The 26398-nt window shown below is 39.1% G+C and overlaps 1 protein-coding gene across 1 annotated transcript in view; it reads right to left on the bottom strand.

The window, feature by feature from the left end:
* Positions 1–5916: 5916 nt before the first annotated feature.
* Positions 5917–26398, bottom strand: part of SIM1 (SIM bHLH transcription factor 1) — a 68474-nt gene continuing 47992 nt past the window's right edge. Inside the window, exons 11-12 of the mRNA XM_046005599.1 lie at positions 9217–9619; positions 5917–7154 (exon numbers count right to left, since the gene is read on the bottom strand). Of these exons, the coding sequence (XP_045861555.1) occupies positions 6424–7154; positions 9217–9619 (1134 nt within the window). The 3' untranslated portion in view covers positions 5917–6423. The remainder of the gene's footprint in view (positions 7155–9216; positions 9620–26398) is intronic.

Raw genomic sequence — 26398 nt, 5'->3', positions numbered from 1 at the left:
TAGATCAAACTGAAAGCACGCTTATTTGGAAGTATGAAGTGGTGAAAACAATTTTACTTTCAGAAACTAAAGTGCTAAAACAATTATTTACAGAATCGTATTAAAAATATCTGATAAATGTTGTAATATTAATGTAATGATATTTGGGACAGCTTTATCAAAAAAGCTTTATGAAATACAAACATTTCCATTGAATTAAAAATATATTGTGTAAGGGCGCCTGGGTGGCTCAGTGGTTTAAGCCGCTGCCTTTGGCTCAGGTCATGATCTCAGGGTCCTAGGATCGAGTCCCGCGTCCGGCTCTCTGCTCTGAAGGGAGCCTGCTACCCTCTCACTCTCTCTGCCTGCCTCTCTGCCTACTTGTGATCTCTCTCTGTCAAATAAATAAATAAATAAATCTTTAAAAAATATATATATATATATTGTGTAAGTTCGTCAAATCAGCTAATGGTTGACAATTTCTAGAATACATGAAGGTAATCAAAAAACCCCAGAGGAAGAAAAAGAAACATGCTTGGTGCTATGAATTACCTGAAAAATCTATTTCTGTTTGACCTAAATTACTAATTCTAGATTTAAAAACTACTTTGGATTTCAAAATCTAAATTATTCAAGATGTGGGGCACCTGGGTGGCTCAGTGGATTGAGGGTCTGCCTTCGGCTCAGATTATGATCCTGGGGTCCTAGAATCTAACCTAGGGTCAGACTCCCTGCTCAGTGGGGAGTCTTCTTCTCCCTCTCCCTCTGCCCCCCCTTTTCTCCTGCTCTCTCTCTCTCTCTAAAAATAAATAAAAAATCTTTAAAAAATAAAAAATAAAAACCAAATAATTCAAGATGTGATTTTTTAACATGTTTTTGATTGACATCAAATTAAAAAATATATTATAGGTTTTCTTTTCCCTTGGGCATTAAAAATATAATATGTACTTTTAAATTTCTTGCTTTATTTTAGCAAAGAGGCAATAACAGGAGTCTTTCCTAAGAAGTTCTAAATTGAGAAAACCATTTTCTAGTATCTAGTGACAATCAGACCCATTACTTGATAGTTATTGTATATATGTGTAAGCTTCTGCTGCTAGGTCCTATAAAGTGTGTGTGTATGTGTAATGTGTTACCTATTCCAACAGAATCCAGAACTAAAATTGTTCTTATTTCTTTACAGTTCTAGTCTTCTAGTGGACAGTCTGTTTTGTCCTATAGAGACCTTTCATTCAATGAATAACTCAGACTCAAACTGCATATTGGTAACTATATTTTAAACCAAAAAAATTCCTCACATAATAAATACATTTTATGCACATTAACTTCAAATTTACTTCAGAAAGCTATTTACAATATAAATAATTATAAATGGGAACACTTTGCAAGATATCATTGACATAGCTAATATCTTCTACTTTACATTCCAAAGTAAAAGTTCAAATTACAGATTTATACTATGATACCACTAAAAACTATACATTGCAAGATGGTATTTGAAATATTGGCAATCAGTATCTTCTTTCACAAATATAATCCTTTTTATAGCATGTCAGTCAAAAAACAAACATAAAATATTTTTATCTTTTTTGAATTGCCTACTCATAAGTTTCACTTTTTGAAATATTTCCCTTTGGAAAAAAAAAAAACGGAAAAAAGTTACAGTACTTCTAAAAATTTTTCCACGCCAATTTCATTTCTTTTGAAATGTAAACACACCAAGGTCGTTGGTGTAAATTCAACTGTGATTAAATGTGTTCCAGATCAGCAAATTAGGACAAACTCTCCACTATATAGGTATATGAAAGCAAAGTCCCATGCAGCGAAATTTTTGCAATAAATAAAATTGTAAGTGTTTGGTTCAAAAGTTTTAGGATTTCTTGTGTGAACCATCAGTTTTTAAAGAGCACGGCAGAACAAAATCTTGTTACTTGCTTTACAACTGTGTGTGTGTATATATATACACATATATGTATATACACATACATATATGTACACACATATGTATATACACACATGTATATACACATAAATATGTGTGTATAGAGATACACACACACATACACACATGTGTAGCCTTTCTGCATACAGTCCTAGAGAAGGAACTCTGAACAAACCCCTATTTAATATGAGCACAATATCACATTTTGAGTTAAGCATTACCCGTACAACTCCTGTGCACAAGAAATGAGCACCACATGGTCATTTCCCCCAAGAACATTTTCTTTGTAAGATACCCTTTGCATGTGCCCATAGTTGTCCTGTCATTCATTTAAAGTTTAGAATGATCTTTTATCCACAATGCATGTCCCAGTAAGAACTAACCAGTAGGTTCTGCTGTCTTAGAGTCAAATCCCTATTCACAAAAACTGACATTTACATGAAAATTGAATCACTTATTTGGAGAGCCATAGGATTGACATTCTTTAAATCATTCAGAAAATAAAATGTATATCTATGTTCTATGGTTTGAATGAACTGAGGAACCAAAGCTGGGCATTCAAACTTGTTTAAAGCAAAGAAAGTATATTAAAGTGTAAGCTAGTCCACTGGGCAAGGTAAGTAGCCCCCAAATAACCAAATCGTCACTTTTCCAAGTATCAGCATTCAGTCTGTCACTTCCAAACACTACTAGTACTAATAGAATTGCACTGAATATCTTAGTAATGTCCTGCTCTTGAAAGGGAGAGTGAGCTATAAAATAACATAACTGTTCAGAATGTCTCTTTAGCGGTAGTGTCTTCTATCAGACTTGTCTAAACCAAGGTCTAGATCTGGATGGTAAAAAGCCTTTCATTTTATTTTAAGATAACTATGCATACTTTCCAAATGACCTTTTATTGAATAGATCCTTATCCCTCATTTAAAAAAGAAAAGAAAATAGAGCATATTATCCTTTTCTGGAAGATCCCATTAAAGCTTATTTTAAGTGGGATTCCCTGCCCAAAGGCAGCATGTGGCAGCCGGGTGTAGAGAGAATTAAGAATAGTACCCAATGGAAATAGTCTAGCCTTATAAAATATAATCAAGAGAGAATGAGTGGGTTTTCTGTATAAACACTGAAAGTTAATTACTTATTGCATCCTGTCTCATTTTGAATGTCACATCAGCACTCTATCATATTATCCTAGATCAGGCAATTATGGTTTAGAAAAGCTAGCCCATTATATTCAGCATAGTAAGTCAAAAGACTTGTGAAACTGAAGAACACCTAAATGTCCGTCTGTAGTGTTTATGACGTTAATATTATGCATCCAAAAATAATACATCAAATCTGTATATTCTCAATAGTTTTAATAGAATTTTCTCAAGGAACATTGGGGAAATACTTATTTATTTATTTGGTCATCCAAATTGTTAAATTAGGTCTGACAGGTAGGTAAAATGGGCGATAAGGATATTCTTACTATTACTAGAAAGCATGAACTTTGTATCATTAATGAATTGCTACATATTACACTAGCAATTGGATATAGCACATTTTTATGAATCTGGATGTGATATAAGACTCATACTTCTCAATTTCTATCGAGTATCATGATTCTCAACATTTAGCAAAGTTATGGAACTCAAGGATTAAAACTAAAGCCAACTGAACTTTAACTAAGTAAGTTATTGGGAACATATGCATTTTACATCCCGTATTTTAAAAAGACACAGATGATATCTTCATTATGAGGAAGTATGTTCCTGGACAGAACAAGATAATGTAGATTATAAATACATTTTAACACATTGTGTATATTAAAAAGGTACTTTGTCATAAACTGTCTCATCTTATTTTGGGGTCATTTTGTAATAATCATGCCACACTGCAAAAAATGTAAGCTTATAATACTGTGGACCTGGAAGGCATTATATGTAATGTAATAAATCTGCCACTATAAAATTATTGACATGTAAATTAAATAAATTGTTTGTATTTAAAACTGAGTCACCTGACAAAATTTTTAATTAGGATGTAACATAGATATTTCTGTCTTCACTTAAAAATATTGGTCATACCATTTTAAAGAGCATTATTTCTTCTGATTATCCCCTATTGGTAGAGTTCATAATCTATTTTTCACCAATTAACTATTTGCCATTTTAAGATTTCACTGAAGTCTCTCCAATGATGTTCTTTTCTTTTGTGTCAGTTCCTTTTCCTTGAGTCTGAGGACTGTATTTATTTTATAGCATCTGTTCCTGACATTTTTGGTAGAATGTATATCCATCAGTAAAACCCATCTGTATAGATTTCCTTTCCAAAATACACCATATTCTTCTGATATTTGTGCTTTTGAACCACTTACCCACCTACAGAATTCCCCCAGAACTTCAGCATTCCTAAAACCTTACTTCATGTTTCAAATTGATCAAAAATCTATTTTAAGTATTCCAGAGGTTTTTCATGAATATTCTTCTCAAAATCACTACACACTTCTTGCTTCCATTGTTTAGTATGTAGTCTTTCTTGTTCTTTGAACTTTTTTGAAAGTATATACGATAACCACTAACTTCCTCACTTACACTTTTTCCCTTTATGACACACATGTCGCTATGTCATACCCAAGAAATACTTATTTGATTTCATGTCACCTCCATTGTCATATACAAATGACCCCCTCTTCATCTCTCAGATTATCATCATTCAGATTGTTGCCTACCTATAAACTGCCAAATAACTGTGTTAAATGATGAAACTAGAGTTCTATCCCTGAGTGGTCAGTGTCATGTTCTGTCTTCAAAATCATGAGTCCATTTCTTCCAACGCATTCCCCTCCTTGCAGATGGCACAGGTTGCAGGCATGGAACCCCTAGGAAACACTGCCTAAGAAACTTCTCTAATCACTTGCGTGATTTAACTTTGCTTTGATTACTAGAGACTAGTGCATGAAATAAATCGTCCTTGTTTTCCCATTCCCTCACCAGTTCTTACCATCTACATTCTGGCTGGACCAGAAAGTTGACTATAACTACACATGCATAAAAGGACCCATGCACCTGCTGAAGTTACAAAGAACCTGGACCTCTGCAGGAGTGCAGACAAACCAGAATGATGGTCTTGACAACTGACAGTGGAGAGCTAACGGGTTAACGACCGTAATTCTGCCGCACGGATGATCCACAGAACCAGGGCACGTCAGAAGGGCCATACAGACAAAGAAACTAGGGCCCAGCCACAGTGAGTGATACATCGATATTCCCAAACTCACTCACAGGCAGGGCCAGGACTGGAACCCAGAGATCTTGCATTCAAGTCTGCGTTTTTCTACCATGTCGCACAAACTTAAGACCAAGTTTGTTGTTTCCGTCGTTCACAGACAATAGGGGAAACGAGCGCTTTGCGTGTTCCTTTTTGAAGTGACTCTCACCTTTTTGGCCACCTGTCCATCAGCCCAAGCTTTTATCTTGGGCTTTCCCTGAGGCTTTCCACATGTTGTCGCATTTGCACATCTGTGCCCTGAAATGTTCTCGTTCACACTACTGTCATGTAGCCCTCCACTGGCTTTCCTTAGTTCTTTTCTGCGCTTATCAGCCTTTTCCTGCTTGGTGAATTGGTTTGAGTCTTTTATTTGGTTGGTTTTATAGCCTCAAATATATTGATTACGTATTTAGAGGCTAAATTCTTGTGTGGAGATATCATTTCATTTCTCTCTGCCTCTGGCCTTTCCATCTTTCTTAAACTATTTCCAATTGGGCGCACCAGGTTTTTGATGTGTGTCCCAACATCTTAGTTCTTTTACTTAGAAAAGCCTTACTGCTATGTCAGTGTGATCCTGTTCCTTGTCTAACTCAAAAGTAAGGTGAAAAATCACCACTTCCTGATTGCTTATAATGGATACCAGGTGGAAACTCATTCTTGTACCATACCCAGAACAATTTCCCTAATTTATGCCTGAACCAAATGGGCTGACTGGTTGAAACCACAACCAAGAAACCAGTTTACGAGATGTAGCTCTCTCTCTTTCTCTCAGTTATTTTAGGAATGGAAATTTCTTTAATAAGCTTAATGTGCTAGGGTTAAGCAAACTTACCCATTTGGGTTGTATTTAAGGTATACAGTCAACATTTCTGCATGTAAAATGTATACAGCAGTGTGTGGATGGTGGTCTGTGTGTATGAGGTTTACTGGAGCATCACAGTGCAATGCTGTCTTCTACCAGTCCTTTAATGTGGTATATATGCTCACTTAATCTACACGAGTACTTCTCAAATCAAAATTTATCTATTCTGGTTCCCATATAATTAGAGGGGCAATTTATGTATTCATTTAACTCCATTATCTGCGTGTAACCCTGAATGCTAGTGCTCTTTGATTTCGCAGGAACACATGTCAAATATCCAGTAACTTAAATTATCCTCTCTAACCATCTGTGGCATAGTAAATGCTGGTAATGGGGCATTAAACTATAAATATGTTTCAGAGAGCCTTAAAGAACAAAATATTTTAGAAAAACATCAGCTTCCATTGGTTATTATAACAGATGTTCCCTTGTGTCCTTGTGCCGGGTCTGGCTGCATCCTTAGATGGGAAGTTACATCAAAGTGTGAGCCATTACAGCCCAAGGAATAGTTTCTAATGGTTTCACTGTCATATAAGTGCTCCAGGGCATATCCAGTTAATGTGTAAGCATGCTTATCAAAATACTGCCGGTGAGAACCAAAGCAGTTTGGAGAGACGGCAGGATGGTCTCCTGCTGTCTGATGTGGAGACATATCCGAATGTAGATAGTCTTTAGCTAGGATCAAACTGGATTTTGAAATGCGATCCGAATTGGGACTACTTATTCGAGACAGTGCAGTGGGACTGTTGTCATAGTCATTTTCGTGGGGGCTCAGCATCTTTCCCTCTCTCTGCTGGATGTGGTCACACGGTGAAGTGTTGGCAAGAACCGAGCCATGGCAGACTTCCCCCGCTGGCGGGGGCTGTTGGTAGTTTGCAAAACAGAGGGAGTGTTTTTTCCCAGCTCCATTAATGGAAGCCAGTTGGTCTGGGGGGACCTTCCTTAGCTGCAATCTGTTCTCTTCTTCTTTAATCATTTGCTGGGTGGCTCTTATCAGAGTTTCAATTTTGCTAGGTTCGTGTGGGCTACTTTGATACTGCTCAGTACGGTATCGGTCACCTGATTCGCTGGCAGACCCAGGGTCTGGAGAACTGACCACACTATCTTCATCCCAATGACCTCGCCCTAGAAATTAGAAAAAGGAAAAAGTAAGTGGTCTCAAAATTGACCCGCAAAACTGTGTGTTTCTTTTTCCTATTAAAAGAAAACTTCATCTTTCATTTTAAATATATGCACCAATATTTGAAACAGACATGGGCTCACAGGACAAAGCATCAATGTATTGTACTGGCGTTCATAGTTTTCAGTGGCTTTTAAGTGCAGATGAAGTTTATCACAAGTTTTTTAGAAAGTAAACTTTGCCCATGGGTCCTAGAGGCCAGTTAACAAAATGATAAGAGTGTTTATACTTATCCATGTTACCATATCATTGGACCAGTCTGACTGCAAATAATAAAAGAAAAATGCATAACATTTGGTTGATGAGACTTTCTAGACAAATATTATGCTTAGAAAATGCTTTCCATTGGGTTTGAAGAAGACAATGAGAGAGACTGGACTACCTTTCCAATCCCAAATAAATCATCTAAAATGTTAAAATCATTAAGTGTATCATAAGTAGAATTACAATAAAGCTCTAGTGTTAGTTTTAAAACCATTCAAGGGTTAAATAAATAAATAGATATATATTCATAAGTACATACATGTGTATATACATGCATGGATATAGATATCTTGTCCCAATCAAAAATATAAATATTGTCTCTTTAACTCTAGAGATCAAAATCTCAGTTTCACATATACTCATACACTAACTCTGGTATCTTAGTTTCTGAAGTAAGGTAAAGAATAAATAAATATTTAAAATGTTAATAGCAATCTGTTCTGAACCCCAGAGAGAGATCTAATACAGAGAAACAATGCATCCAAAATATATTCCATAAGCTACATTATTCTTAAAGCCGTGTGAAGTCAATATAAAAAGGGAAAAGAAAAGCAGAAAGGGACATATGAAAGCTGTAAACTGCTTAATGCAGAAGAGAAGCCCTGGATCACACTGTTCATTGCTTTCCTTTTCCTCTTTCTTCTTATTTTATTTCTACTATTTTCTTCCAGACCACGTAGGTTAAGCCAGGATTTTCGCTTCACTCCATTCTTTGGCAAGCAATTGCCCTTTGCCCTGGGTTTCCATTACCAGCCGACCACACTAGAGAAACTCAAAGCAAAAGCAGAAAAATAAAAAGCAAAAACAGAAACAAATGAAAATCCTTCGTGGAAGGCTGTCAGTGCCTGGGTGGTGGTTGACAGAGACTATGGGTGAATACGACATTGTTCAGCACGTTTCCCACCCTAAAGACCCAGCAAGAAGGGTAATAGTACCCTGTTAGATCAACCTTAATGTCACTGACTTTTAATGAAACAGGGAGGGTGTGAGAGACCTGTCTGGGCTCAAGCCTGGAATGGACAGAACGGGCACTCCCTCAATAGTTTACTTTGAAAGGAATAAAGAAGAACGTTACTGACCCTAAAAACTTCCACCACAGTGCCTGTTTCTATGTGGTCATAAAACTGTACAATAATCCCAGGGTGAAAATTTCCATGGATTCTGTATATCACTCCATCTTTCACCCACAGAAGACATTATGGGTTTTCCTAATAATGTGGAAGGGGGTGGTTAGCAGTATTTAATGCCCAGTGGCCCAGGAGGGTTCAACCACCTGTGAAGTGAGCAACAGACCATAAAGCAAAGCCTGGACTCCCCAAGAGGTCAGTGGCGGCCTCACTGAGAAGCGCTGCTGATGAGCCCCAAAAGTACAGAAGTCTACTTTTGAAACATCAGAATACAGAAGAAAATCATACGCAAGAAATTTAAATGCATACATATTCCATGTTCAACAGACTTACCCAATATTTGACTTTCCCTTAATTTCTACAGTTTTTGATGTTTACAATGGGAATCATTTTTACTCACATGCCAAAAATAAATGCACCTGGCAAGCATGAGCAAGATTAATACACTTAAAAAGCGTGGCTGCCCTTTGTAAAACCCTACTGATGCCAGTTCCTGATTTATCAACTCTAAGGAGAAAACCACCAGGTCAGTCCCTGCAGTGTCAAACCTAGACTCTCAGAAACCTGCCCAGGGGCCCAATGCTGCCAGCTCAGGACTCATTTCAGCTGCCCTTACCGTGGATCCTGTGGATGGAAGCGATGTGAGGCATGCTGTTTTCATAGGCTTCTCTGCTTTCTGGGGAAGACTTGGTCAGGGGCAAGGCTGCGCGAGAGCCCCACCAGGGCTCCCTCCCGGCCTGCGGCGTTCCCAGGAAGTACCTGCCTGCCTCACACCGGCCTCCCTCGCAGGCCTGCGTGTGGAAATGCCTCTCCTCCACCAGCCTGGAATGGTCCAGTGCAAAGCCATAGCAGAGAGAGCCGCGGTCAGAGAACTGTCTATAGGCGCACGACGCGTCGTGCTGAGAGCCCGGTCTCTCTGCGGGGTCCAGGAGCTGAGGAGAGGCCGTGTCGGTCAGGGGACTTCCACCCCACTGGCTGTCGTGATCAGACTCAGATCTTTCCGTGTGAAATCCAGAATACTGAAACCAAGAGAGTGAAAAAAGTACATTTCAAAAAAAAAAAAGGGAAAGAAAGCCTTTTTACTCAGCCATATACCACGAAGGTCATGTTGGGCTTGAAGGCATCAAAATAAACTGTACAAACTCTACCCCACGCTGGGCACTGGGAATCACTTAATTAGTCATGCTGCCTCAAGAGGAAATCCTGTTGGCTGCGGAAAGGAGATAAACGTGGTAATGACAGGGATGGAGGAACTGAGCACCAGGCACAGCAGAAGGGCTTCACGTGAGTGACCTCGCCTTGTTCTTCTATCAACCCTTTAACGAAGATATTAGTGACCCACTGCATGAATAGAGAAACTAAGGCCCAAGAGAGAAAATGATTTGCTCAAGGCCACAGGTGAGCAGGTGGCAGAGTCAAAATTCAAACCCAAGTCCTCCATCCCTTCCCACATGGGATTGCCAGAGGGAGAGCCCAAGAAAGCTCCATATTTTATTCCCATTTGCTGTCCAGATTGGTTTTTTTTTTCTTAATTTAAAAACAAAAGAAAATTAAGGCATAAGGCCCGAAGTGCTGTACCTTCACTCTTCACACTGGCCTGTGAACTCCCTGAGGGCCATGCTGGATACATGCTAAGACAGCTAATGAAGGCTTAACTAATTCCATGGCAATATAACTTTTAAAAAAGACTGGCGCATATGGGCTGAACCCAGTCACTAGGAGGCATTTCTTGCTTTCCCGGGTAAAATTCCAAGTATGCATGGGATCCTCAGGATAAAAGAACCGTACAATACTGTGCCTCGTTGGAGTCGTACTGCTCATCTGCTGTCAGTTATCTGATCTGGCGTTGAAAGAAAATGCCAGAGGTTTGGCAGACCTCCCTAGGAGAATTGCTCAGTTGGAAGTTCCTCATGAGCCACTAAATTAGTAATATAGTCTCTACCAGTTTTTGGTTACCCAAAACTAAACACAAGTCTAGGTCCCATACAGAGGTAACCTGCTCTGATAATCATAGGTGCCATTCATTGAGAACTTACAGTGCGTCTGGTGGTTGCTAATCATGGTACATACATTCTATCACTGAATCCTCACAACCCCTGGGCAGTAACAGGGCTCCATTTTACAGATGGGAAAACTGAATCACTGAGGGTTGTAATAAGATGGAATGGCCACCTGCAGTCCATCTGGCTCAAAGCCTGCCCTCCAACCATGTTTTACGCTCAAGAGAAAACACTGTCAAGGAAGAGAGGAGAGAGAATAGGATCCAGTGTTAGAGACATTTCCAGAAAAGAAGCAGGAACCAAAATATAGTCTCTGGAACCAAAATATGAGTCCATTACATTTTTTTTCTTATCCCGGGAGAAAGAGGGATGGATGTGTGGTGCTGTGAGGTGTCCAGGAGAAATTCAGTCAGCTCTGGCTAGGGGCTTTTGGAGCCAGAGAGATGAGGTACAGAGGTTTTGGGGGAACCCCAAAGTCTGCTAATAACATAGCATGATCAGGAAGGAGTTCTACACAAATTCCGAGCTCGAGATCTTTCTGTTACCATACCTCATTATTACTTTAATTATTTTCCAAGGGTACACATGGACTGTCAGCATATGCCACCAAGAAAAACAAAATAGTAAATGCAACTTCTTTCCCTGAAGAACCACGAGGCACCCGAAGTACCATTTCCCTAAGTCACACTTCCATATGCCATCAGCCTTTTCTCCCCATGAACACTGGGCTCTCGTTTTATGAGACACCACCTTCACTTTCACCACGGGAATGTTGGTACCCCTTTCCTTATTAAGGGGGGATCAGAGTGCCATACATTTGCCCTTTGGTAACACCATTTGTGCACCTGCCTAGGAAAATTTCAGATCATCAGTGCTTTTCCAAGCTAGGAATTGCCCAGACTCTTCTTGTTTTGATAAAAGTATAAACCAGGCCTATTTCTGAAGTACTCCAGTCAAGACTTTTGAGCCTTGTTGAGAGGGGGAAAAGCTTTCCCTGAGTGTGTATGGGAAAGTGCTATTGGCGCAGCACAGAAGAACATTCTGTCCTTCACTCACAAAGAAAATTCAACACAAGGCAACCCTGGCATACATGAGGTACACGTTTCAAGAGCACCCAAAGAAGAATTTGATGGATAAGCCTCTTGTCAATAGTCAGGAAACTATGACAGCAAGTACACTGTCCTCGAAGCAGGCGGAAGTTGGGTGGTTGAGTTAGACCAAGAAGATCGGTACAGAGCCAAAGCCTAGATGCAAACCTTTGCTTTTCAAGACCTGTAAACCTGCACCTGTGTGTATCATCAATCCTCTGAGCCACATTCACCCCTTTAAAATGAATGGCACTGGATGTAAACTCTGTTGAGAACCCTAGAGACCCACACATTGATCTGAAAAATTTCAGGTGTTTGTCAAGTCTTAGAGGGAAGAGAGAGCAGAAAGGAAGGCAGGCGGCCTGTCCATGCAGAAGACGCCATACAATGAGTGGGTGCTGCCTACGGTGTGAGGTCTTCCTCACACCTACCTTTGCTGCTTACTACATATACAACCTTGGGCAAGTAATTTAATTTCTTTGGTCCCAACAGGAAAAGACTCACGAAGATACCCAACTTATCAAAGGCAAAACCAGAATGGGGGCCATTTAACGGAAGAGGAAATAGGGACAGGGAACCAAGAGACCCTGATTCCAGGTCCACCCCTGCTAGTAACTCTCAGGGTACCCTTGGGCAAATCACTTTACCTTCCTTAGGCTCCTCTATAAATGATATATTGGATTAGATTAGATGCTCTCTAACTTTTCTTTCAGCTTTAACATTCTACATGATAGAATCATGATTCGGTATCCTTTCTAGTGTTAAAACATAGGATTCCTGTGCCTGTCCTTACATTTCACTGATTTAAAGGAGATAAATTATTTAGAACTATAATCCAAGTCCAGGAATTTTTATTGTCATGGTTATAAAAAGAAAGTTGTTATGTAAGTTTTATTTTACTATTATGTAAATTTCCCCCCCAAGTGTCCCCTTAAAGCACAAGTTTTATAGGGACTACATGATGCCTTTTGGTCAATAAATTATGATATTCTAGAGGCTTCTGGCAGGATAATGGCAGCCATTTGAATGTGTACCTCTTCACAAATACTACCCCTAGAACAAAGAGCACAAATGGAATCACCCATGACCCGTGCTATCGGCATTACTGAGAGGCAGAGAGTATGCTAAATTTCAATTTTTTAAAAAATAAAAATAAAAAGTCAAACAGCAAACACTATGAACCTGTGGGTCCAGAGAGCAGGGTAAAGACACGGTAAGAAACTCCGAGAGTGGGACGTCAAGCAGAGAAGAGAGAAAGAGAGAAATCTGAGAGAAAGAGAGAGAGAGAGAGTTAGTTTAGGACAAAGGTGAAACAGACAAAATTGTCCACAGAAAGAAAAAAATACATCACACGTAAGTGCTGAAATAAGAACAGAAGTCAGTATCCGGTAGTTCATGATACTGGCCACAGCGAAAGGGCTCAAAATCAAACAAAACCTAAGGTAGCAGCCTGGGACAAGTGTCATTTTCATAAGAGAAAAATGTAAGTTGAGAATGTGTTGTGTCCGAAAGGAGATAGTAGTGAAAGGAAAGGAGGAAAGGGGGAAACTAGGGATCCAGAAAATGGAAAAAAAAAAAAAAAAAAAAAAAAAGGTGATCCCTTCTTTCCTCTCTACCACTGTAGTCATCCACTTACACAACTGTATTTCACAATATTGATAAGACAGGGTGCTCTTTAAATAGTAACTCAACCCATGAAATGCTAAGGAGTAGGGGAAAAAAATTAAACTCTCTATAAAACTTCTGTAGGAAAACAAAACACGAAATGGAAACACGATCATCTCAGCTGATAAAAATTCTCATCAAATAACCAACTATGTCACAAAGGAAGGTTGTAAGACAACACACCAACCTAAAATAAGTACCTTTAACAAGCACACGCGATGTACTTGGGCGCACATGCTCAGAACCAGAAATGTTAAAACTAAGCGATGGACACCAAAACCCCACCTAACAACAAGAACAACAAAAGAGGAAGAAAGGCAACGAAAACTGACCCAACTCACAGAAATTGAATAAGTGAAAAATAAGTTACAAAGTAACTTATGTGAAGAAAGTATAGATTTGAATGAACATTTAATGAGGGAAATTGAAGATAAGTTGGAAAACATGTAAGGATACAAAAATTGGACAGAGAAGGGGCGCCTGGGTGGCTCAGTGGGTTAAAGCCTCTGCCTTCAGCTCAGGTCATGATCCCAGGGTCCTGGGATCGAGCCCCGCATCCGGCTCTCTGCTCCGCAGGGAGCCTGCTTCCTCCTCTCTCTCTGCCTGCCTCTCTGCCTACTTGTGATCTCTGTCTGTCAGATAAATGAATAAAATCTTTAAAAAAAAAAATTGGATAGAGAAAATTAAAGGTCAAAGTAGATGAAAGAAGTAGAAAAGGTTCAATATACACGTAATGTTTATGTAGAAGGCAAAGGAACTAGAATTGTCAGAACAACTTGAAAAAGAATGATATAGTGAGAGAGGAAATCAACTTCAAGACTTACCATCATAATTGTGTGGTATTGACGGAGAAATACATGTACAGAGCAATAAAACAGAATACAGAACCCATAAAGGAACCCATACAAATACACCCAACCGATTTTTTACAAAGGTGCAAAAACAATTCAACAGAGGAAAGACAAACTTCTCAACAAATGGTTGCTGAAATAATTGGACATCTACAAGCAAAAATAAAATGAACCTCAACCCAGGTCTCATACCTTATATAAAAATTAACTCCAGTGGATCATAGACTTAAATATAAAATAGTAAATATATAAAAAAAATTTAAAATATAAATATAAAATTGTAAAACTTTTAGAAAATAACAAACAAAATGTTTAAAGTCTGGGACTAGGTAAAGATTTTTTAGACTTGATACCAAAACACGTGCATTAAAAAACTTTTTGGTAAATTGGACTTGATCAAAATTGAAAACTTTTGCTTTGTAAAAGATTTTGTTAAGAGGATGAAAAGAAAAGCTGTAGACTAGGAGAAAACATTTCAAAACTACATACCCAACAAAAGGACTAGAATCTAGAATATAAAAAACTCTCAAAACTCAATAATAAAAAAAAGGGGGCAAAAGACATGAAGAGACATTTCACCAAGTAGATAGTAAGATGACAATCACATGAAAAGATGTTCAATATAATTAGCAATTAGGGAGATGCAAATTAAAACCACAATGAAATATCACTATATACCTATTAGACTGGCTAAAATTAAAAATAGTGACAACAACTGGGCTCCTGGGTGGCTCAGTTGGTTAAACAACTGCCTTCAGCTCAGGTCATGATCCTGAAGTCCCAGGATAGAGTCCCGCATCAGGCTCCCTGCTTGGCAGGGAGTCTGCTTCTCCCTCTGACACTCCCTGTTCTCATACTCTCTCTCTCTCATTCCCTCTCTCAAATAAATAAAATATTTTTTTAAAAAGTTAAAAAAATTTTTAAATTAAAAAAAATAGTGACAACATATGCTGACAAAAATGTAGGAAAATTGGATCACCCATACATTGCTGACAGGAATGTTAAATTGTACATCTGCCCTGGAAAATTGTCTGGTAGTTTCTAAAAAACAAAAACAAAAACAAAAACACCAAAACTAAACATACAACTACCATATGCAATCCTGGACATTTTTCAGATGAAGGAAAATTATATTCATACAAAAACCTATACACAAATGTCTAGAACAGTACTTTTTTTTCTACATCCTAGTTCTCTTTTTTCCGCTTAAGATTTATTTATTTATTTGAGATAGAGAGAGAAAGAAAGCACAAGAAGGAGGGGCAGAGGGAAAGAGAGAGTCTCAAGCAGACTCAGAGCTGAGCTCAGGGCTGGATCCCACAACCCTGAGTTCATTACCCGCGCCAAAACCAAGAGTTGGATGCTTTATAGACTGATCCACCCAGAGACTCCTCTGGTCCTCTTTGTTACTGTGCTCTTTCTTTTTAAAATTTTAACTGTGGTAAAATGCACATAAAATTTTTAGTCTTACCCATTTTTAAGTGTACATTTCAGTAACAGTTAACACATTCACATTCCTGTGCAACCATCAGCACCATCCATCTCCAGAACCCTGTGTCCCACAAAACTAAAACTCTATACCCATCAAACAATTACCCCCCATTCTCCTCTCCCTCAAGCCCCTGGAAACCACCACGCAACTTTCTGTCAAAAGAAAAATAAATGAATCCCAGGAACCCCTGGACTGCCCTAACACTAGGTATTCCCAGAACCTAGCCACCTCACAGATCTTTCTGACATTCTTATCCAATCATGCCACTCTCCTGCTTAAAACCGCTCTTCTTTTATGTCTTTCTGTCTATGACTCATATAACACATCAATACCACCTACGCATAGAAAAAACTAGAGAAGATGCAAGGAGAAATAGGAGACTAAGAAACCACTCTCAGTATAAAATAAGTAAAGTCAATTTTTAAAAAAAGACCGCAGAAGACTTTAAAAAAAGAAAAAACAGTTAAATCTTAGGGCTATCAATCAAACTTTGCATATTGGTAATAAAGGATGAACCTTAGTGTACATGACTAATCATCAAAATTAATTCAATAGTAGGTCACAAAGAGAGCCTCAGGTAACTTCACAAAGTATAAATAATATAACTGATACTTTGACAACAATGAATAAAAAACAGAAATTAAAAACAATTTTTTAAGACTCTTTCACCAAAAATAAACCCCCCAAACTATTAAACAACTCTTGGGGAAAATAAGTAAATGCAAACATAAACTATAGATTTTCTGGGGAAAAGATAATGAAGTAATGTCTGTGGCGCCTGGGTGGCTCAGTGGGTTAAAGCCTCTGCCTTTGGCTCAGGTCATGATCTCAGGGTCCTGGGATCAAGCCCCGCAATAGGCTCTCTGCTCAGCAGGGAGCCTGCTTCCTCCTCTCTCTCTCTCTCTGCCTACCTCTCTGACTGCTTGTGATCTCTGTCTGTCAAATAAATAAATAAAATCTTAAAAAAATATATTACATATCTGGATTTATAGGATACACAGCTTTAGACACTTAATAAAAACGAAAGAATAAAAAGTTCAATTCTCAATTCAAAAGCTAGAAAGACAAAAAAAAAGAAAGCACAATGAAAAATGATCAAAAAAATACATTGACCATCCACAAAAAATTTAAAAATAACTCCTAAACTAACTCCTATGAAAAGATAGTTAATTTCTTAATAAAATAAATGCAAATTAAAGCAGCACTGATATTCCATCTGGGCCATCAGATTAGCAACACTTCAGAAGCTTGGCTATACACTGTCTGGCAGAGTTTGGGGAAGCAGGCATGCTCCTGCCATATTGCTGGCAGGAATACAAATGTATACAACCTCCACAGAGGATAATTTGGCAATTCTTAACAAAAGTTGCAAATTTCCACGGCACCTGGGTAGCTCAGTCAGTTGAGCGACCGACTCTTGGCTGTGGCCTAGGTCATGATCTCAGGGTCCTGGTACTGAGTGGGGCTCCTCACTCAGTGGAGAATCTGTGTGACAATTCTCTCCCCCTCTCCTTCTGCCTCTCTCTTCTACTCACTCTCTTTCTCTAAAATAAATAAATAAATCTTAAAAAAATTTTTAAAACCCTGCAAGTTCCCTATTCTAAAGAATCATTAGACCAAGCAATACACATTACAGTATTAAGGCTTACGTAAAGAGACATCATATATGGAACCTATTATGAGACGATTTAGAAAAAATAATGCAGAAGATGGCAAGGAAAAGAGAGAATGAAAATGATAAAGAAAATACAGCAAAATGTTAAGTCCTGGTGAACCTAGGTTTAATATACAGGAATAATTTCCTATTCTTGCTACCTTCCTTTATGTATGAAAACATTTCAAAATATTTTAAAATCAAAAAATCCATAGAGTACACTGATACCTTATTTGTAGAACAGAGACAAAGCCATTAAATGAAAATATTTTTCTGAAGAAATGGGAACTTGACCCAAAAAACTGTAACTTAGTTATATAAATATCTTTGTTTTTATTCCTGATTATTAATATTTTATACATAAAATATAATTTTAATTTATCCATTAAGGATTCCAGTAGAAGCAACATTGGACTCAAATATGGGAGGATCCTGGTTTACTCTCACGAGATTATGCAGTAGTAAACCTCTGCACTACCTTGTGACTTGTACAAAAGACCACTTTCCTTGGGTCTTGATTTTCCCATCTGCAGAACAGGAACAGACTATCAACATTGTGGGACTGCAACAAAGAGCAGTATATCAATATATCAATAAATATCAATGTATATCAATAAATGATATACAGCAAAGCACTCTTAAAAATGCAAACATGTTACAGATACGTATGTATGAAGTAAATGCCCCTAATTAATAACTTTCACTTGGGTAAGCAGGAATGGTTCATACCAGCATCTTGTAAAAACTATTTTGCCCCAGACTGCATTATCTAGAGGTCGTATTTTTCAGTCCCGCCCTACAAGTATGAAAGAGATAAAACATACATGTTGAAGGATAAAGAAATTAGCCTTCCGACTGCAAAAAGAAATCAGGCCACTGGCCAATCATCTGAATACTAGGGCCTTTTCTTCCAAATACTCTGATTTTCAAAGCTGAAATGCACTTCGTTACCACTGGTTCTTAATGCTTAAGCTTTAACTGATGAGCACTGGGTGTTATATGGAACTAATGAATCATTGAACACTACATCAAAGACCAGTGGTGTGGGGCGCCCGGGTGGCTCAGTGGGTTAAGCCTCTCCTTTCGGCTCAGGTCATGGTCTCAGGGTCCTGGGATGGAGCCCCGCATCGGGCTCTCTGCTCAGCCTGAGGCATACTTCCCTCTCTCTCTCTGCCTGCCTCTCTGCCTACTTGTGATCTCTGTCTGTCAAATACATAAATAAAATATAAAAAAAAAATTAGTGATGTACTATATATGCTGGCTAACTGAATATAATAATTTTTTTTAAAGCCTCAAAGGTGTGTTTTGAGGGTGGAGACTGGAATACATGTAAGCCCTCTAGATGATTCTTCCAGCAACTGTTGACATCCATACTAATTTCAAGGAAAACAAAAATGTTTTAGGATCTATAGAACATCTGCCATTCTTTGAAAAGGTAAGGGTGCTTTCTTCTGTATTTCATGCTAAGAAACTGAACAATTTAATTCCCTATCTTAATTAGGTTACATCCATCAAAGAAATTCCCTGAAAATTAATTTTTTGTTTATTTTGCTGAAACCTTGGCTTCTCTTCCGTAGAAAATACATTGTCATCCTGAATATTCTGCACCTTAATTTATCCCTATTTCTTATTTAAAATTAAATTTTCAAAACAGGCATTCATATTGGCAAATTAAAAAATAAGTCAGATGAAAGATGCCCTTGTTCTCACGAAATAGTAAACCAAATGCCACCCACCAAAGGTGGGCTAAAGCTGGCAGGCAAAGAGCTTGGATGACTGCCAGAAATAGATGTCAGTGACATCCACATCCCCAAGCTTCCCTTCGGGATTCAGTTCACAAAAGCATCATCCCTTCCAGGAGCTGCTGCTGCCTCCTTTGGTTACAGGTCTCAACCATCAGCAGGGGCCTAATATGCATCCAATGGGAACTTTTTGTAATAATTCATCCTATGATTCAGTCTAATGTTTATTGAGTGGCTACTATTTGCAGAGCAGTATACCTGGTGATCTGAGAAACATAGCTTCACCTTCACACCAGTGAACAGAACATAAACAGTGCACAGAACATAACTTTAATAATACAAGTTAGAAAATGGCATTGGCCTGAAAGCCCATATAGTTTAGGAGTTCAAAGAACAGAGCCATTTCTCCCTCTCTCTAAACACTGTAGTTGCTTGGGAAGGTAAACAGGACTTTATGACTGATTAAGAGGCAATTGACTATATGATTGGCATATGCTAACTAACACCCATAACAACCACAATAGCTACCATTACCAAATACTTGCTATGCGCTAATCACTATGCTGAGAGCCCACAGACACCATCTCATTAAGTGGCAGCATGTTTAAAGTATTATTGGGGGCATCTGGATGGCTCAGTCATTAAGCTTCTGCCTTCAGCTCAGGTCATGATTCCAGGGTCCTGGGATCAAGCCCCGCATCAGGCTCCCTGCTCAGCGGGAAGCCTGCTTCTCCCTCTCCCCACTACCCCTGCTTGTGCTCCCTTTCTCCTTGTTTCCCTGTCAAATAAATAAATAAAATCTTTTTTAAAAATTAAACTTTTAAAAAGTATTATTAATCCCTTTACAGATGCAGCAAGTGAAGCTCAACAAACAAACAAACAAAATTACCCTGAGGTCACATGACTGAAGTTTCAGAGGAGAGATCCAATTCCAGAGCCCTTGCTCCTTCCAGTTCCCCAGACTCACCTAGACGTGTGCACTTAGATACCAAGGACAACAGCGTCCTACTTTCTAAGCAGTAATGAATGCCAGGTCCCCAAGCGTGTTTTCACAAAGGAGGCTTTCTCCAAGCCCTACGCTACAGTAAACTATCTCCCCACACGCTTGGGTGATGCTCTCCCATCACAGAAACATTCTTCCACCACGATTGCTCTCACAGATAGTCTGCCTTCAGCAACAGTCACGAGGTTCATTCCTGCCTCAACAGAATGCTCCAGGCAGGTGCTCCACACGCCTCTGGAGGTGGCAGCAACCACCCAGCTCAAGACAAATGCCAGATGTTCCAACAATAGAAGTTACAGTTATCTATTTTTATTCTGGCAGCTCATTGAAGTTTTTATCATTTTTAGCTGTAAAACACAGAGAGAGACCCTCTTATGGCAAAGTCCTGTTTTCCATGAAAAACTTTCACTCTATCAGGCATGAGCAGCTTTCGTCTTGATTTGTGTCTGAACCATGAGGAAAAACATCACAGATGCAGACTGCATTGGACTAAGAACATATGCATGCTTTTAAATCACTTTTATCTTACTTTTTACTAATGTAACCCTGAAACATAAAATATGTTCTTTTTTTTTTTTTTTTCATGCACTGTTACGGGAAGAACAGATGGTAAAAGGGTTAGATTAAAGTAATACAGCATGTCCATTAAAATAACCCCCACTGCCGGGGATGCTTCCCTCAAACAGGAGTTGTGTTTACGATGGAGAACGACTTTGGCTCCCACAAATTGGAGATTGCCAGGGGTTTTCTCAAGGATAACAGAAGGGTAAGAGAAAAATCAACATCAAAATCGAATGCATTTTTAAAAAACAATTATGCAGGTTAATTTTGCTAATCTGAGAAGCTGAGTGAAAACAAGTGCCTGTGATAATGTAACAGAACAGCAGTGAAATAACAGAGTCCATTTCTAACTTGAGAAATTATACTACCTAGAAGTCATCAGTAACTGAAACTGCAAAGAGGGTATCAAGGAGACATTATTTTCTACATTCCTGAACTCCTGTTAATTGTAGGTAGAGATTTCTTGCATCACTTATTTCTAACTTATTAACTTATTAATCAACACCAAGGATAATCCTGTACAGACTACACATTAAGAGAAGGTAACTATAATATAGTTTATATACAAGTAGCAAAATATTTAGCATTAGAAAAGAATCCTCATGAGTTTTGTTTTTTTTTTTATGAAATCCAGTTGAATTACATATAGGTTTTAAAGAGTTAAGCTTTTAAAAAAATTCCCCAAGAAAAATTAGAGAATGCATTTTAAAAGAAAAAAAAAATTGAGTCACATTCCAGAGTCAAGGATGGTTTTACCAAAAGAACTGAGCAATAAATATATCCATTTATACCATAAACAATTAGAAAGCAAATATAGACTCAAAATTCAACTCTTCGCAATTTTAAATATTTTGGCCATTTCCTCTTTCATCTAGAAAATGGTATTAATTGTCAGCTTCTCATAATCACTGTTTAAAAGTGTGTCCACAAGATTTTGCTCATTATTTTTATGGTTTGCTCCACTTACAACTATTATTTATTGTGACATTGTTTTTCACTTTAATCTACATTTTCGTTATTTTTAGCTCAAAGAATATTCTGATGAGAAATCCTGCGTACCTCTAAGTTCCCTGATATATTTCATGAAGTAGAAACATGGGAAGTTTTTTAACATGCCTTAAGTATAGTTTGAAATGTCATAGGTCTTCTCTTAATCCACCCCCCCATAGTTAAAGAAATGTTCCTGGATCTGTTTCACTCATTTTTCTCACAGAAAGGTAACCATACTTGACATCTCATTAGCTGTCAGGGTGATATGCAGCTGGAAGGGAATCAGCACCCAGGGCCTGAGGCAAGCTTTCCTCCAGTGTAATTCTATAAGGAATCTCCAAAGGGTTCCAATCGGAGAGAGCTGTTCCCAAACCATGAAATCCATAATTCACATCCTTTCATAAATCCAAAGGCAAGGTTCTAAAGGCTTGCAGGCATTTTCATTGCGCCAAAGATTTTGAACAGGTAATGAACACAGAAGGAGCATTTAATTCAGCCCCTGATGTCATGGCATTTGCAGCTGTAATATCAGGAATATCCCAACTGGCACAGACAATCAGAAAAAGCTCTGGCCCATTGGGAAAATCATGGGTTTCTAGGACCAGTAACATTAGTTTTGATGGTGATGTTCTTCCATGATGGGCTTCAGGCACAAGCCAGAACTTTTTCCATCCTTTCCTCAATGCTCTAACTCACCCTCTGATTTTTCACATAGAAGAGGCTGATTAGAGGGGTATGAATTATATGAGTACAGGTGGTGCCACCTGCTCCAACTCCTTATTGCAATGTTGTTGGGTCTTCTCCTGGCTTCGTCTGGTCTGGACGAGGGACTGGCCGCCCAGGCTACTCTTGGCAGTGTTCTAGAACTAGGCCTATAGACTGCCAGCTGTATTACCTGCTTTCTGCCTGCTGAAAGAGAAGATCTATCAGATTTGGAATTTTTTGAAAAGAGATTGGAGTGCAAAGGCCCTCTAAGAAGTTAATCAGTTTCAAAGTGGAATCTGTAAAGGGAAAAATGGTTCCATCTCTTCTTCAGCGAAGTCAAACATGGTAAAATAATGAGAAAAATTAAAATAACATTAACTATTAAACACTATATACCAGAACCTTGACTTCTCTGGAAAATCATAGCAATCCAATGCAGAATAATATGCAACAGGAGTTTTCTAAAAATTGTGAAAGAAGGAAGAATTTCTTCCTAATTTTCTTTTTTTTTTAAAGATTTTATTTATTTATTGGACAGACAGAGATCACAAGTAAGCAGAAGCAGGCAGAGAAAAAGGGGAGGAAGCAGGCTCCCCACTGAGCAGAGAGCCCAATGCAGGGCTCGATCCCAGGACCCTGAGATCATGACCTGAGCCGAAGGCAAAGGCCTTAACCCACTGAGCCACCCAGGTGCCCCTAAATCTAAATTTCTTAAAGATATCCAATCTAACTCTTAACTCAACAAGGTTCCCATTATGAGTGGGTCAAATCCCACCGTGAACTGTCAAATAAGACATTGCTGTCTTTAATTTCACTCTTTAGTTTTAATAAATTTTTTTAAAGATTTTATTTATTTATTTGACAGAGAGAGATCACAAGTAGGCAGAGAGGCAGGCAGAGAGAGAGAGAGAGGGAAGCAGGCTTCCTGCTGAGCAGAGAGCCCGATGCGGGACTCGATCCCAGGACTCTGAGATCATGACCTGAGCCGAAGGCAGCGGCTTAACCCACTGAGCCACCCAGGTGCCCCAGTTTTAATAAATTTTAATTAAACAAATTTTTTGTTCAAATAAATTCCCCTGGATACATTTTGATGGTAGATTCAGCCATTTCCTCTTTCTGTTCAACTGGGGAGCAGAATTGCTCATTCCAGCTATCACTTCCGCTAAGCCAAAAGCAGAGGTTTTCTGCTTGATTTAGCACCACTGCTTTACCTGGTGCCCATTTTTTTTTTTTTTGACACTCTCCCCCAGATTCACACTATCCTATGTTTTGGCACAGATGTGTGTAACATGAATTATGCCTTATAACCCAGAATCTATGGGGATGAGAGGCAGTCTGCAGTTGTGATTTTACTGGTAGACGGGATTTGAGGGGCTCCACAAGCGAGGTGTCTGCAAGGACACGGTGGGCTCCGGTGCCAGGAAGGCAGGCAGGAGCGGAGATGTAGCCTAGACCACATTTACAGATTGGACCTCATACTATAGTCAACAAGGAGCCTCTGTAGGTTTTTGGGTTTTTTTAAGATTTTATTTATTTATTTGAGAGAGAGAGAGAGAAAGAGAGCATGAGTGGTGGTAGGAAGGGAGTGATAGGAAGCTGCTGCTATTCCCTGAGCAGGGAGCATGACATGGGACTCGATTCCAGGACCCAGGGATCATGACTTGAGCTGAAGGCAGATGCTTAACCAACTGAGCCACCCAGGCACCCCTTGTAGGTAGTAGGGCCAGGGGCAGAGGGTAACGAGGTGGATGTATGCCAAAAATGATTTGCTCTGGCAGGAATGATCAGAAACTGAAAGAGTAATAAGGAGGCATGGGAGGTAGTCTAAATATGATGTCCTATTCCAGAAAGCCTGGAACCACACAAAGACAGGAGGAATAGGAGGAGAAGGACCAAGGACCAAGAAACACGAAGCAACAAGACCCTCACAAAACCCCTTATGTTCAAAGGATCAAAAACCAAACCAAACCAGCAAACAAAAAAAAAAAAAAAAATGTTTTAAGAGAATTTCCCCTTTCTTATAGAAGCAATCTACCCCACATAGAGCATAATATTACTAAAGGTATAATACAAAAAGTGCATATAGATTATTAAAAGGAAATAAGAGTGCTCTAGAAAGTATCCTCAGGTCAGGGGAACTGAGCCCTAGAATTAGGGCTGGTTCTATAAACAAAGAACGGGTCTCTGAGATGGAAGACATGCCAAATGTCTTTCATGCACAGACACTCAAATGTCAATGCAATTATTTTGTAATCAACACACATACACACACATACACGCACATGTGTGCACACAAATATCAGCTGTCACAACTCTCCATTGTTGCACTGAAGATGCAGTGGGGACACAGAGAACAGAAAGCCCACTTGAGATGTGGATTGTTTCCTGCCCCTAGAGTCGGAGACAGAGGAGGCTTATTCAAAGTTTTACTCTAACACGTCTAATTCCTCCTCAGCACCTGGGTGTCTGATTTGTGCTGCAGGATTCTGCACCTGTGAAACCCACCCCCAGGTTGTTTTGGGTGTGTATCTTCTGCCTCTCTACAAAGGTTACAAATTCTTTTGCAGAATGTTTTCCCTCCTTTGAGTTTTTATATTTCTAAAGGCAACCAACAGGGGCGCCTGGGTGGCTCAGTGGGTTAAAGCCTCTGCCTTCAGCTCGGGTCATGATTCCGAGGTCCTGGGATTGAGCCCCATGTCCAGCTCTCTGCTCCGCAGGGAGCCTGCTTCCTCCTCTCTCTCTCTGCCTGCCTCTCTGCCTAGTTGTGATTTCTCTCTGTCAAATAAAATAAAAAATAAATAAATAAATAAAGGCAACCAACAAAGTATTCTCATACTTTTTAATGTAATCATTCATTCATTCATTCATTCCTATAACATTTGGTGAGTAAACATGTGGAAGACACCATCCTAGATGCTGAGGTGGGGTTGGGATGGATATGAAATAGTCATGGTTACTACTTCCAAAGAGATTAAACTCCAAGAGAGGAGACACAACACATCTAGGAGGCAGTAGAAGGTAGGTATTCTAAATAGAGACCCGAAAGGGAAATATAACCCAGTTATATTTCATGAAAGAAGTACCATTCAATCCAGATCTTGGAAGATAGGCAGAATTTTGAAAAATAAAGGCAATGCAGGCAGAAATAAATGCACGAGCACAAGCACGGAAACAGGGAAGAACAAGGGATTCAGCAAATTGTGAGCAGACTGATCTGGCTGCATCACGGGGTTCAGGCGATTTAGGACCCAATTAGAGGTGACCTTGAGTAACAGCTAGGGCCCAGGCAGGTCTCCATGCACTGACTTGATTGGTGTTCTTTTAAGGTCAATCTGGGAAACAGGGCAAGCTGTAGAGGAAAATGTCCCAGAGTGGAGGGAAAATTAAGATACCATCGCAATCCTCCGGAGTGAGAGAACTTCTAGGACACCAGCAATGGGAAAAAGGTAAGTGGGCGGGAAGATAAAAAAGCACCAGCTGCTAGATCAAGCATGGGGTCTGGTCCTTGAGGGAGCATCCGCGAGCTAATGGGCTTTATTGACTGTCATTCCATAGCCCCACTGCAACTTTGCACACAGGGATAAATTTGCACTTGCTGATAACTCCCCCTGACATGTGAGGTCTCTAGGCCTCGAGGCCATTGGTTCTCTCACTGTCAGTCCCCAACTCCAACCTCTAATCCACTGCTGGAAGGGCAGGTCGGCTCCCAGCACATGCCATACACTGGCCACCACAGGCCTTTATCACACATATATTACACTGGGTTTCAATTTTCTTTTTACAGTTTTTTAAAATCCTTTTTAAAAATTATTTTTTTTTAATTCTCTATTTAAATTGAAAGTAGTTAACACATTTTATATTATTAGTTTCAGGGGTAGAATTTAGTGATTCATCAGTTGCATATAATAACCCAGTGCTCATTCCATCAAATGCCCTCCTTAGCGCCCATCAACCAAATACCCTATCAAATAAATAAATAAAATCTTTAAAAAAAAAGATTTTATTTATTTATTTGACAGGCAGAGATCACAAGTAGGCAGAGAGGCA

Source organism: Meles meles, chromosome 5 (genome assembly GCF_922984935.1).
Source record: "Meles meles chromosome 5, mMelMel3.1 paternal haplotype, whole genome shotgun sequence".
NCBI classification, from domain to species: Eukaryota; Metazoa; Chordata; class Mammalia; order Carnivora; family Mustelidae; genus Meles; species Meles meles.
This window is presented reverse-complemented; position numbering and strand designations above follow the sequence as displayed.